Source organism: Panthera pardus, unplaced genomic scaffold (assembly GCF_024362965.1).
Source record: "Panthera pardus isolate Hobbes unplaced genomic scaffold, ASM2436296v1 HiC_scaffold_22, whole genome shotgun sequence".
In the NCBI taxonomy this organism is placed as follows: Eukaryota; Metazoa; Chordata; class Mammalia; order Carnivora; family Felidae; genus Panthera; species Panthera pardus.
Genome location: NW_026526788.1, coordinates 8,077,117 through 8,091,846, shown reverse-complemented (window position 1 = coordinate 8,091,846; position 14,730 = coordinate 8,077,117). Strand labels below are relative to the sequence as shown.

The 14,730-nt window shown below is 42.0% G+C and overlaps 1 protein-coding gene across 9 annotated transcripts in view; it reads right to left on the bottom strand.

Annotated features, from left to right (window-relative positions):
• RYR2 (ryanodine receptor 2) overlaps positions 1-14,730 on the bottom strand; it is a 756,877-nt gene that overhangs the window by 300,970 nt on the left and 441,177 nt on the right. For all 9 annotated transcript variants that reach the window (XM_053910232.1, XM_053910224.1, XM_053910226.1 and 6 more), the window contains one exon: positions 4,812-4,895. In XM_053910232.1, the coding sequence (XP_053766207.1) occupies positions 4,812-4,895 (84 nt within the window). The remainder of the gene's footprint in view (positions 1-4,811; positions 4,896-14,730) is intronic.

Genomic DNA, 14,730 nt, shown 5'->3' with positions numbered 1-14,730 from the left:
GCCTGGAGCCTGCTTTAGATTCTGTGTCTCCCTCTCTCTGCCCCTCCCCCACTGGTGCTTTGTCTCTCAAAAATGAATAAACGTTAAAAAAAATTTTTTTTAATGTGTCTTGGAGAAGGTCTTTTTACACCCAGATAATAGCACGTGCTATTAGTTTCGTGGACTTGTACATCCAAGTCATTCTCCAGGTTTGGGAAGTTCTTGGCTATTATTTCTTTAAATAAACTCTGTCCCCTTCACCTTCCCTTCTCCTTCTGGAGCCTGATCATTCAGATATTTGCTTTTCTGATAGAATCTGAGAGGTATTTTAGGCTTTCTTCACTCTTTTTAAACTCAGGTCCCGCTCTTCTTCTAACTATATTAATTCTATGTTCATGTCCTCCAAGCCACGTGTCCTTCTTACCCCTGGACTGCCTTGTGAAAGATTTTCTCCTCTGCATTCTTCATCTCATTCCCTGACTTATTCAGGTCTAGTATTTCCCTTTAGTTCTTTTTTAGAATCTCAATTGCCTTGGTAAAGATCTCCTTTTGTTTATTAACGTTACTCCTGATTCCTGATTTCACCGGATTGTCTTTCTGAGTTTCCTCTTAACATGTTGAATTTCTTCACAGCGGTTACTTTAAATTCTTTATCAGATCCTAATACTCTATGCCTTTGAGCTTGGTTGCTGGAGAATTATTTTCCTTTTGTGACTCTACACTTCTTGATTTTTCACGTTGCTTATAGGTATACATTTTTGCTTTTGCATTTGAAATTGCCAAGACCCTCTTAACCAGCTCTTGTGTCTTCTCTGGTTCTTAGAGTTGGCCAGGCGGGTAATTAGAAACCTCTTTTTTTGATTTGCAGAGGGGAGTGTTATATTTCAAGTTTATGGTTACTTCCTTGCCCACCATGTGTGGCCTGTTCTCTGAGCATACTCCCTGTCTCCTGGAGTTACCTGGGAACACACACACAAAGCCGGCAGCGGAGTGGGGGAGAAGTATGGGTTTAGCCCTTAGTGAGCTGGGGAGGCCCATGGACTGGGTAGGGAGATGGGGTAGGGCATGTCATTCCCAAAGGCTTCTAGATGGACTTTCTGCTGACCAGATTCATTGTCTGCAAATATTATCTTCCTCTTTCCCCAAATCCTCCCTAAGCTTCCACCCCCTAAGCTCCCACATTAGTACACTGGGTGCTGATGGACAGAAATGGGTATCTCAAGCTGCATCTTGCCAGCTGGGGAAGCTGGGTCCTCTCTCACCATCTTCCTCTTTGCCTGTGGGACAGGTCACCTTCACTAGATAAATCAGCCCCAAAAGGCACCTTCTTGGAGGTAGGGCAGTGTCCAGAAAATTTCTCCTACCACTTCACCATGACTAAACTCATTTTCTCCTTTTTCCTTTCTTTTTATTTTAATGTTTATTTATTTTTGAGAGAGAGAGAGAGAGAGAGAGAGGCAGAGAGACAGAGACAGAGCATGAGTAGAGGAGAGGCAGAGAGAGAGGGAGACATAGACTCCAAAGCAGGCTCCAGGGTCTGAGCTGTCAGCACAGAGCCTGACATGGGGCTTGAACTCATGAACTATGAGATCATGACCTGAGCCATAGTCAGACACTTAACCGCTTAACCAACTGAGCCACCCAGGCACCCCTCCTTTTCCTTTCTTCTTCAATGGTGTATTGGAATCTCCCTTTTGAAGGGCTAGATTTCTGCAAGCTCTCTGTGGTGGGTGAGTGTCTGCTCAGTTCAGCACTCACCCAATTCTTGCCCAAACAGCCACAAGAGGGATCTGGGCAGTTGCACCTGTTAATCAGGTTCTAAGGTTTCTTTGGGGTCTGTCTGTCTCCTACCATCTGAACTGATGAGTGAGATTCCTGCTGGGTCTCTTGGAGTAAGGTGCAAAATCCGGAAACCTCCACAAAGATGCTCTCGTTTCTGTATGAATGTCTAATTTGTTGATTAAAAGGAGGGATAAGGGGTGCCTGAGTGGCTCAGTCAATTGAGCATCCGACTCTTAATTCTGGCTCAGGTCATGATATCATGGTTCCCGGAATTCACCCCTGCATCGGGCTCTGCACTGACAGTGCTGAGCCTGCTTAGAATTCTCTCTCCCTCTCTCTCTGCTCCTTCCCCACTAGCACTCTCTCTCTTTCTCTCAAATAAACAACAATAATAATAATAATAATGGGATCCATTAATAATCTACAAGGTACTTAAACCCCAAAGTTTTTTTTTTTTTTGTTTAAAGATTCAGGAATGAGACACTATAAGCTACTATTACCTGAGATATTCAACATAGCCAATGCAATGAGACAAGAAAAACAGTAGGCGTATTGGAAAGGAAGAAAACAAACTGCCATCAATAACAGGTAATATTATTATTACCTGGAAAACTCCAAGAATCTGCAGAGGTATTTGTTAACAATAAATTTAGTAATATTGCTAGATTGATATCTTTTAAAATATCATTTAGACATCATGTGCAACGACAAAAAGAAAGAAATCCTTAATATCTAAGATAAATGAGACACGTAGGAATAAATCTAACAGAAGAGGAACAGACTTCTGTAAATGTACACTCAATAAGGGCTGGGGCTTTGTTTATTACAATGCTCCTAGTTTCTAAAATGCCGGGTACAAGCATGACATCAGCAACATGACTCACCTGATGTTCCTTCTTTATATCCCCCTTTTAAAAAATTTATTTGTTTGTTTGTTTGCTTGTTTGTTTCTTCAAGGAAGAGAGCGTGCAAGCAGGGGAAAGGGGCAAAAGCAGAGAGACAGCACCTTAAGCAGGCTCCAAGCTCAGAGTGGAGCACAGCACGGGCTCCATCCCACCACCCTGGGATCACGACCTGAGCAGAAATCAAGAGTCAGATGCTTAACCCACTGAGTCACTCAGGCTTCCCACATTATTTCTATTTTGATTTTGTGTTTATCTGGGGTAACACAAAGCCAGCGTGACTGATGGAGATTACGGGGTGGCTGCTTTGCTTTAATCTTCATGATATTACTGAACACATTTCCAGACCTCCTATCTACAATGTGTACCTCCTGGAAACTGAAATTAAGCAAAAATAATAACAGGATATAGCAATCATTTCTTTAACACTTCCTCATTTAATACCCAAATATCCTTATGAAGAAGGTATCATCTGTTAGCAGCTGAGAAAGGTGAGGTTTTGAGAAGTTAAACAGGATCACAGAATAGAGGCTGTAGCCCAGCAGGTAAAATCACCCCTATAGCATTCATAGTCTCAGATTCTCATCGTAAAATGTCGATAATAATGCCAACTTTATAACTATTCCTAAAATATATTCTTTTAGTGGGGCATCTGGGTGTTACAGTCGGTTAAGCATCCAACTTCAGCTCAGGTCATGATCTCACGGTCCATGAGTTTGAGCCCCGCATCGGGCTCTGTGCGGAAAGCTCAGAGCCTGGAGCCTGTTTCAGATTCCGTGTCTCCCTCTCCTTCTGCCCCACCTCCACTCCCACTCTTTCTCTCTGTCTCTGAAAAATGAATAAACCTTAAAAAACATTTTAAAAAATATATATTCTTTTAGTAAAAGCCAAGTTAAATTATACGAATATTTTTTGTAGAAAGTAGAAAACCATAGATAAGCAGTTAGGAATATAGGCACAGGTGTATACACGCACACCTACACACAGAGAAAATAACATACTTTTTATAACATACTCCCAAATATTTCCTGAGCTTTGTTTCCTTACTGAGGAAGTCACCCAGGTATCCATCAGGAGTTATCTGGATGCTGTCAGAATGGCTAAACTTAACAACTCAGGAAACAACAGATGTGGGTGAGGCTGAGTTGAAAGGGGAACACTTTTGCACTGCTGGTGGGAATATAAACTGGTGCAGCCACTCTGGAAAACAGCATGGAGGTTCCTCAAAAAATTAAAAATAGAGCCACCCTACTACCCAGAAATTGCACTACTTGGTATTTATCCAGAGGATACAAAAATGCTGATTCAAGGGGCATCTGGGTGGCTCAGTCGATTAGGCATCTGACTTCAGCTCAGGTCATGATCTTATAGTTCATGGGCTCGAGCCCCGTGTTGGGCTCTGTGCTGACAGCTCAGAGCCTGGAACCTGCTTCGGATTCTGTGTCTCTCTCTCTGCCCCTCCCTCCCCCGCTTGCACTCTGTCTGTCTGTCTGTCTGTCTCTCTCTCTCTCTCTCTCTCTCAAAAGCAAATAAACATTAAAGAAAAATTTTTTTAAATGTTAATTCAAAGGGGCACATCACCCCAATGTTTATAGCTATCAACCATAGCTAAATTATGGAAAGAGCTCATATGTCCATCATCTGGTGAATGGTTAAAAACAATGTGTATATATGGTATGTATACAATGGAATATTACTCAGCGATTTAAAAAAATGAAATCTTGCTATTTGCAATAACATGGAAGGAACTAGAGGCTATTATGCTAAGCGAAATAAGTCAGTCAGAGAAAGACAGATACATGATTTTACTCATGTGGAATTTAAGAAGTCAAACAGATGAACATAGGGGAAGGGAAGCAAAAATAATATAAAAACAGGAAGGGGGGTAAAACATAAGAGATTCTTAAATACAGAGAATAAACTGAGGGCAGCTGGGTAGGGGGATGGGCTAAATGGGGGATGGGCATTAGGCAGGCACTTGTTGAGATGAGCACTGGGTGTTATATGTAAGTGATGAATCACTAAATTCTACTCCTGAAACTGTTACTACACTATATGATAACTTGGATTTAAATACAATTAAAAAAAGAGTTATCTGTGTGCACTAAATTGATGCATAGGCTAATATTGTTTAGACGTTCAACTTACTTCTTGGGCAGCTTCATTTTTTTCACCTTTTCTTCAGCATGTTCATCTGCTATTCCCACATGACATCCTAATGCCAACAAAGTCCTGGAAAACAAAACCAGAGATGAGCTGTAACAACTCCCTCTCTATGTCTGGAATAACCCAACACAACAGCAGATGGGAATAAGGTAGGACAGTCAACCTTGAAAGCAGAGAAGAAATTGTTAATGCAAAGGAAAAACGCTTATAAAGTATTTAGTTTTGAGTAATGAGTAAGACATTGAAAATTGAAATCTCACAAAAAAACAAGTGAATAGTATGTCTTTCTCCAAACCCCTCCCTGTGGTCCTGTTTCTTTCCCTAAAGGCACTGATTGCTTCCAATTCTTGAATATCCTGCTCTAGTCTGTGCAGTCTCTAACACACACGTATGGGTGTGTGTGTGTGTGTGTGTGTGTGTGTGCGTGTGTATTGTTTCTTTGTTCCCTTTTACACAATGAGTATAGTTCTCTGCAATTTTCTATCTTGACTTTGCACCATAACTTTGATATACGGTTCTTTCATATAAAGCTGCCTTATTTTTCAACAACTTTGAAGTTCTCCATTAGTTGGATGTATCAGAATGTTTTTACCCAGTTCTCTGTTCATACCTAGTCTTTTGTTATTATAAACAATGTCACAATGAATAACCTCATACGTTTAGTACATGTACTGTATCCTTCATCTGTAGGTTAAAAATTCCTAGACATGGGATTACTGAGTCACAGGGTATATGCATTTTAAAGATTTATAGGACTCCTGGGTGGCTCAGTCAGTTGAGCATCCAACTGCGGCTCAGGTCATGATCTCACAGCTCGTGGGTTTGAGCCCCACGTAAGGCTCTCTGCCGTCAGTGCAGAGCCTGCTTCAGATCCTCTGTCCCTCTCTCTCTCTCCCCCTCCTCCACTGGTTCTCTCTCTAGCTCTCAAAATAAATCAGATAAAACAAGGATTCATAAATATTATCAAATGTCTATAGAGTCGCTACTAACTTACATTCCCACCAGCAGTCTACAACATCGCCTGTTTCCCATACACAGTTACCAAACCGCTTATGCTTTGCCAATTAGTCGGTTAAAAGGGTATCTCATTACCATTTTGATTTGCTTTTTTAAGATTATACTTTTAAGTAACCTCTACACCCAACATGGTGCTCAAACTTACAACCCCAAGATCAACAGTCACATGCTCTACCAGCAGAGCCAGCCAGGCGCTCCTGTATTTTTCATATTCTAAGTGTACCTGAGTGCCGTTTTCATATTCTTAAGAGTACCTGTACTTTTTTTTCTTTGAAAATATTACTTGTTCACTTTTCCATTAGATTTGGGTTTTTTATTGCATTTTAGAAGCTCTTCCTATGTCTGAGATAGGAGTTGCAAATGTTTTTCTCTAGTCTGTCTTTTTCCTTTATTTAGTGCTATTTATATGCAGAATCTCAAATATGTTTTTATATAACTGAAACTTACCATCTTTTCTTATAGCTTCTGAATTTTATGTGGCACTGAGAGATACCCCATTTGTAAAGTCATTTGAAGAAAAATGTCCATGCTTTCCTGTGTGGGGGTGATGGTCAGAGGGGTCTATTAGCTTCAGGCACAGCTTAACTTTATTTTTTTTTCCAGATGGATACCTAATTCTTCATAAAATATTTACCAAATAATTCACCTTTTATCACTGGTTTGAAATGCAACCTTTAGTAGACACAAATGCCCCATATGTTTTTAATCCTTTACTGAACTTTCTATCTAGAAAAAAAATCTCGTTTTCAAATGTCTATCAGGGGTCCCTGTTTGCCAAGAAGAGTTTATCCATTTTTTTTTTTTAAGATACTCTGTATCTTTTCCTCCCCTGAATGACCTTTCATTGCTTTTCCTGAGAAATATCCTTACCATTCACATGTAGAACTCAACCTTTAAAGTCCCCCAGGTTTATATGGAACAATGTGCCTTTAGTAGCCATGACAATGAGTGGTTTCTCCTATCCCAACAGAATAAGAGACAATGGCTAATCCTTTTTGGATTACAGAATTTCTAGGTTCTAGTCAGTTCCAGAAGGGATGTGGCAAATATTTACAATTCATTTACACTTATCCCCTACAACATCTTAAAAATGAAAATCTGGAGATAGATAGATGGCATAGATAGGTACAGCTATGTATATTTACACATCAACTGTCATCAAGTTAAATTTTAGGTTAAATGTGGTAAAATTCAGATGATCCTGTGAAATTACCCTTCAAGTGTTAATCTGCATAAGTATGGACAGATCAAGAACTGACTGAAGCTGTAAAAATTACCTAGAGAATGTGCCAATTAAAATGAGATCGAGCATGGGGCACCTGGGCGGCTCAGTCAGTTAAGCGTCTGACTCTTGGTTTCGGCTCAGGTCATGATCTCACGGTTTGTGAGTTCAAGCCCCACATCGGGCTCTGTGCTGACAGTATGCAGCCTGCTTGGGATTTTCTCTCTCTGTCTCTCTCTGTCCCTCCCCCACTCACTCTCTCTGTCTCTCAAAAATAAATAAACTTAAAAACAATTTTAAAAAATGAGACTGATCATTAATAGAAGAATAGAAAACACACTCAGAGAACAAACATGGGTTACACGTATTCAATCAGTGTCCATAGGATAGGAAGTTTTTTGTCATTATTCCTTCATTCATTTAACTATTCAATAAATATCTCCTGAACATCACTAGTGGCAGGCCCTGTCCTAAATTCTGGGGATAAGCTTATTGGTCAGTGGGGACTACAGCAATAGTTAATTACAATTCAGTGTCCTGTGTCCAATGAGATACATAGAAAGCTATGAAATCATCAGGAGGATGCCAGACCCAGCTCTGAGGGAACTCAAGGTGACAATAATATTAGGATCTATCTTAAACTCTGACAATTCGATCTTTGAGGGCACACCCACTGAGAAATCTTCTGATTACAATGAATGGAGAACTTGACTATACACTAAGTGAGGGCCTTGAATGCCACACTGAGGGACTCACACTTAGGTGGATGGACAACAGACAGGTTACTGAGGATTATGCTCAGAAAGATAGAATTAGAAGCTGTCAGGTCAGAAATGTACCTCGAAAAGGTTAATTTATTACTGTTTTAATAAACCTGCAAAGTTGTATGACCATCACTACAATCCAGTTTTAGAATATCTCATCTCACCAAGTTCCTCATGCTTGTTTGCACTCATTCCTCACTCCGACCCCACCTCCCCCAGGCAACCACTAATCTATAATCCGTCTCCGTAGATCTGCCTTTTCTAAAAATTATATATAAAAAGAATCATACAGGGGTGCCTGGGTGGCTCAGTCGGCTGGGCGTCTGACTTTGGCTCAGGTCATGATCTCGCAGTTTGTGAGTTCAAGCCGCGCGTCAGGCTCTGTGCTGACAGCTCGGAGCCTGGAACCCGCTTCACATTCTGCGTCTCCTCCTCTCTCTGCCCCTCCCATGCTCATGCTCTGTCTCTGTCTCTCAATAATAAATAAACGTTAGAAAAAATTTTTTTTAAAGAATCATATAAATTAGGATCTTTTGTGCCAGGCTTTTTTGACTCAGATTAATGTTTTTTAGGTTTATGAATGTTATAATGTTTATCAGTAGCTTATCTCCTTTTATTGCTGAAAAGTATCCCATTGTGGGGCTACATCACATTTTGTCTATCCTTTCATAAGTTTATGAACATTTGCATGGTTTCAACCTTTTGACTATTACATATAATGCTTCTATGAAGATGCTTCTGCAGACCTTCATATAAAAGTCTTTTCATGGATATAAGGTTTCATTTCTCTTAGTTACATATGTAGGAGTAGAATTGCTAGGTTGTTTGGTAAATTAATGGGAGTTTTCCAGTCTGTCTTTTATGTCATAGCCCTTCGAATGTGTGTGAAGTATTTCATTATGATTTCACTTGCATTTTCCTAATGAGCTATGATGTTAAGCATTTTATAAATGTGCTTGCTAGTCATTCATAGATCTTCTTTGGTAAGAAGATCTCAAATGCTCAAGAAGATCTCAGATGCTCAAATGCCTTGTTTATTTTTAATTGGGCTGTATGTACTCTTATTGTTGAGTTGTAAGAACTCTTTATATATTCTGAATACAAATCCTTTAGCAGGACTTCCCCTTATTTTCTACAAAGTCTACAAATATAATGTATGATATATATGACATGACATAATTTATATGACATATAAGTATTTTCTCCCGGTCTGTGGCTTTTCTCATCAAAGGTTTCTTCATAGTTTCTTCCGAAGTACAAAAGGTTTTGCTGTATATAAAATGCAATTTATTGATCATGTGTTTTGGCTTTATATCTAAGAATTCTATACCTAATCCAAGGAGGTTTTAAAATCAGAGCAACAGATCATTTAAAAAATCTATTTAGTGAAATTATCAACCACCCCAAGTTCTTTGAATTGGTCTCTGTATTATCTGTATTAAAACCACTGTATCTGGTTTAATGCTATTTAACTCCCATGTTTAAGACGTTTAAAAGTCTGCTGAGGAGTAGGGGCACCTGAGTGACTCAGTCAATTGAGCGTCTGACTTTGGCTCAGGTCATGATCTCATGGTTCCTGAGTTTGAGTCCCACACTGGGCTCGCTCCTGTCAGCGCAGAGCCCAATTCAGATCCTCTGTTCCCCCTCCCCCACCCCTCCCCCACTCACACCCTCCCTCAAAAATAATAAACATTTAAAAACAAATAAAAGGATTATATTGGAATGCATTATCAAATTAAAAAAAAAAAAAAAAAAGAGTCTGCTGAGGAATGAGGAGAGGAGAGCACACTACAAAGCGTGCCCAGGGAAGCCTGGGTGAGGCTAGGTGTCCTAGTCCACGCCAGAGAAGAACAGAATAACGGGGCAGAAACAGACTACCCGACGGTGGGTTCCCTGTCTCTGTCTTAGTAACCGCAGATATCTGCAGTAACTTGCACATGTCTTCAGTAAATACTACTAGATTAAACAGCCGAAACTGGTCCATGTGGCACTGTAGTACTTACAGCAGATAGCCACAGGAAACAGGTAAACAGACTGGCATAGAGCCACGGAGAGAACACGAGGCACCCTGCAGATGACGAGCACCTGGCATGGAAAAGCCTGGTTAGAGAGTGAGCTTTATTGCCTATTCATTGCTTCACTCATTCAAAGAACATTTACCAGGTTCTGGGGAAAGTCTGAAAAATGGTGGGTAAATGAGAAGCCCGCCCCCAAGAAATGCAGGGTCTGGTGGAGAGGCCATCCTGTGATTACACAAACCAGGAAAGGAAGTGTCTACGCTGAGAGATACAGAAGGGGCGCGTGTCCACGAAAGGGGGCCTTACTGCGTCAGGGAATGTTTACTGAAACCGCAAATGTTTCCTGAGGGAGCGATCGGAGATGTAAGGGATGGGAACAGGGCCCAGAGAGGAACCTCCCAGGAAGAGGACACATAGAAAGCCCTGTGCTGGAAAGAAATATGCAAACAGGTGACTCAGAAAAGGCTAGTGTGATGGCAAGACAGAGAGACAGTAGCCCTCCCATAGGATGAAGCTGGTTAGACGGAAGGCCAGACTTTGTAGACTTTTATACAAATTAAGGCACTGTCTTCACCTAAAGATCGGTGGAAAGCTGCTTTAAAAGAATGTCAATTGTGGGGGTGCCCAGGTGGCTCAGTCGGTTGGGCCTCGACTTCAGCTCAGGTGATGATCTCACGGTTCATGGGTTTGAGCCCCCACCCCCGTCGGGCTCTGTGCTGACAGCTCAGAGTCTGGAGCCTGCTTCGGATTCTGTGTCTCCCTCTCTCTCTGCTCATCCGTCCTCTCTCTCACTCTCAAAAATAAATAAACATTAAAAAAAAAAAAAAGAATGTAAATTGGGAGAATGACGCGGAGGCCTAAGTGTTCAGAAACGACCAGCTGGCTACCAAGCACGGAAGGAGAAGAGAGGAGAATGTATACATCTCCGCTGGACCCGTGGGGAGTGCATGCCACTTTCAGATGGTTAATAACGGTAGCTTAGGTTAACGTGGTACAGGATGCCGGTAGCACGGGAGGGGCTGGAGGGCTAATCGCATCATAGCGATGGGAGAAAAGAAAGAAGTGGATGGACTAGAGGATCATTAGAAGGCCCTGGGTGAGGGGAAAGAGAAGCTTCGGAAGCGACTCTGAGATAGCTGGTGTGTGTTACAGGGGGCGCTTCACCATTCGAGGGGAAGAACGCTTTTTAAAAGCCTGAGATTGGAGGGGTTAAACACATCACAAAGTTGGAGGTACACCTGCAATATCCAAGCAATTTGGCAACACAGTAAATTTTCTGTGCTGGATGCTTTGTTGGAACCGGGTATTATGATGGTGAATGAAAATGAAACAAAACAAAACATCACGGCCCCTACCTTCATAGAGCTTCCGGTCCAATAGTAAATATTAATGTATTAAATAACTCAGAAAGTAATACTAAAAATTGTGTTGAGAGCTATAAAAAGTACTACAAGGTGTTATAAGAGAGAGTGGCGAGGTCATGGGGAAGGTCTCATCAAGGAAGTACATTTAAGCCTAACGGTGAGGAATGGGTAGGGAGGGGCCTATCTAGGAGTAAGGCAAAGAACTTTCCAGGCCAAAGGAACAGCATATAGGAGGCAGGACAAAATGTGAATGAGTGGAGGGAAGAAACCACGGGGCTGGAACAAGGGCAGGAATTAGATACACTGAGAAGTGGGAGGTGTCAGATCGCCCAGAGCTTATACAGACCCATGAGGCTGGGACATTTGATTAAATGCAGTGGGGAGCCACCGAACAGTTCTCAGCAACATGTGTATGACTGCATCCGGGCAGCTGAGACCTGCCGCTGTGCACAGAATGAATTGGAAGAAGCCAAGTGAGGGGCGGGGGGCAGTGAGGAGATTCCCGTGACAGTCTAGGTGACACGTGATGATGGCTCAGACTGAGAGGAGTGCTGTGGAAATCGGGGAAGGGGAAAGACTGTAGATACACTTGGGAGGACCTGATGATGGGTTGGATGCAGGGATCAAACAAAAGGAGGAGTCCAGGATGACTCCTAAGTTTCTAGTCTATGCAGCAGGATGAGTGGAGATGCCATTCACAGGGGACGAAAGTCTGTAGGTCAAGGTGCCTCAGACGCAAACAGGGAAAATACCAATTGAAGAACGGGAGACACACAGGGCAGGTGTCTGGGGTACAGATGTACATCTAGGGAGTTGTCCGCACCTGTGTGGTATCTGCGTGGGAGGAGAATGCCCGAAGACTTTGCAACAGAGAGAAGACTGAGCCCAGGACTGAACAGAAAGAGTCACAATATTTAGGGGCACCTGGGTGGCTTAGTCGGTTGAGTGTCCGACTTCAGCTCAGGTCATGATCCCACACTTCGTGGGTTCGAGCCCTATGTTGGGCTCTGTGCTGACAGCTTGGAGCCTGGAGCCTCCTTCAGATTCTGTGCCTCCTTCTCTGTCTCTGTCTGCTTGTGCTCCCTCTCTCTCAAATATAAATAAATAAACGGTAAGAAGAGTCACAATATTTAGAGATGGCGAAAACTGTTGCCAGCAAGAGACTGAACTAAAATAAGATACAAAACTAGAAGGGAAACCTGCTCTTTTACATTTTATTTATGTTTGATAGACAGAGAGAGACAGAGCACAAGTGGGGGAGGGGCAGAGAGAGAGGGAGACACAGAATCCGAAGCAGGCTCCAGGCTCTGAGCTGTCAGCACAGAGCCCGACGCAGGGCTCAACCTCACAAACCGCGAGATCATGACCCGAGCTGAAGTTGGATGCTTAACCGACTGAGCCACCCAGGCGCCCAGGAAATATGCTCTTTTAAACAAAAATCACTCCTCTTCTCTTAACTGCTACTTTTCTCCCCTGGTTCCATATTGCTCCCCTTGGTGTCCCTGTGTCCCGATTCCTCATCTCATCCCTCGCTACATACATATGCAAACAAATCACATTTCCCAAAAATAATTTTAAGGAAAAAACTACTTGACCAGAAGAAAAACACTGTCATAGTCTTCCTCGATTTTTGTTGACTTCCAAAGAAAGATTCTTTTTTTTTATTTAAAAAAAATTTTTTTAACGTTTATTTATCTTTGAGACAGAGAGAGACAGAGCATGAATGGGGGAGGGTCAGAGAGAGGGAGACACAGAATCCGAAATAGGCTCCAGGCTCTGAGCTGTCAGCACAGAGCCCGACGTGGGGCTCGAACTCACAGACCACGAGATCATGACCTGAGCCGAAGTCGGCCGCTTAACCAACTGAGCCACCCAGGCGCCCCTTCCAAAGAAAGATTCTATGCAAGTATACACTATGTTGACTAAAAATCATTATAACTTTCACTTCCCAAACATAAGTCATTTATTCAATAATTAAGATCGGGGTGCCTGGGTGACTTGGTCAGTTTAGCATCTGATTCTTGGTTTTGGCTCAGGTCATGATCTCACGGTTTCATGGGCTCAAGTTCCACATCGGGCTCTGTGCTGATGGTGCAGAGCCTGCTTGGGATTCTCTCTCTCCCTCTCTCTCTACCTGTCCCCGACCCATGCATCTCTGTCTCTCAAAATAAATACATAAGCTTAAAAAAATTTAATATCTGGAATTCAGAAAATACTGGGAATAAATCAGAAACTAAGATTTTAGGAACACTGGTTAAATTGGGGACAGGGCTTGGCAGGCATGCTGTAACCACTATGCCGTCCTGAGAGAAGGTGCCAGAAGTCTGCAGAACTCTACAGTACACAGACGACTATCAAATCTGACGTTGTCTTTTCTCAACAATTGGCACAACAACAGCAAAAAATTCACAGAAGAGCATCCAAAATTCAAATTCACTTAAAATAACCCTTTAACCCCAAATAAGGGATATGCTGGAGTAATCTTTTGCTTCTCTGTTACTTGGCACTTCTCAGAATTCAAATGAATAAAGGGTTAATCACCCCCATGATATTCTTATGGCGTGTCAGACATGTAGTGCTCAAGGCTTCATCAGTATTCTACGATTTAGTCCCCACAACAATTCCACAAGGTAGATGCACTATGACCCCCATTTCAATGAGGGAAGAAAATCTAAGATTCAGAAAAATCTAAGATTCCTTTAGAACAGCAAGTGCTTGAACCTATACCAACCAAAGTCAAAGTTGTTCTCTCCTTCTTTGCTCTGAAGACTTTCAAACAAAGGACTAAAGAAAATACAGAAAGAAACTACTGTGCTTTCTCTAAACTACTGAGATTGGGCCAAACTTTGGAGAGGTGGGGCCTCTTCCGGTTCTAAGGTAAATTTTTAAAGAAATAGGTTAGGGGCACCTGGGTGGCTCAGTCAGTTAAGCATCTGACTTCGGCTCAGGTCATGATCTTGCAGTTTATGGGCTCGCCATTTGTGGGTTTGAGCCCTGTGTTGGGCTCTGTGCTGACAGCTCAGGGTCTGGAGCCTGCTTCAGATTCTGTGTCTCCCTCTCTCTCTGCCCCTCCCCAGCTCACATTCTGTATCTCTCTCACTCAAAAATAAATAAACACACTCAAAAAAAATTTTTTAAAGAAATAGATTAAATCAGCTCATTGTAAAACCATAAACTATTGAGAATTAGCTCATGAAAAAGGTCATTAGCATTCACCATGGGCAACAGCACCATGGTACATGCACTCTGATGATTAATCAAACCAGCCACCAATGGCTCTTAGGAATGAGATCAGATTACATGCAGTCAAACTCAACACACTAAATGCAAATACAGAGATTTCTCCACCTCACTGCTTCCCAGGATTCGCCCTTTGCAATAGCTGGCCGAGTTGCCAATCACTAAAATTATAGGGAGGGTACTGCAAATTTAACTAAATTATCTTCGACCATGACCTTTCAATAAAACATTTTGTTGTAAAAGATGGGCAAATGGTGAGCTGCTGTGAATTACTTA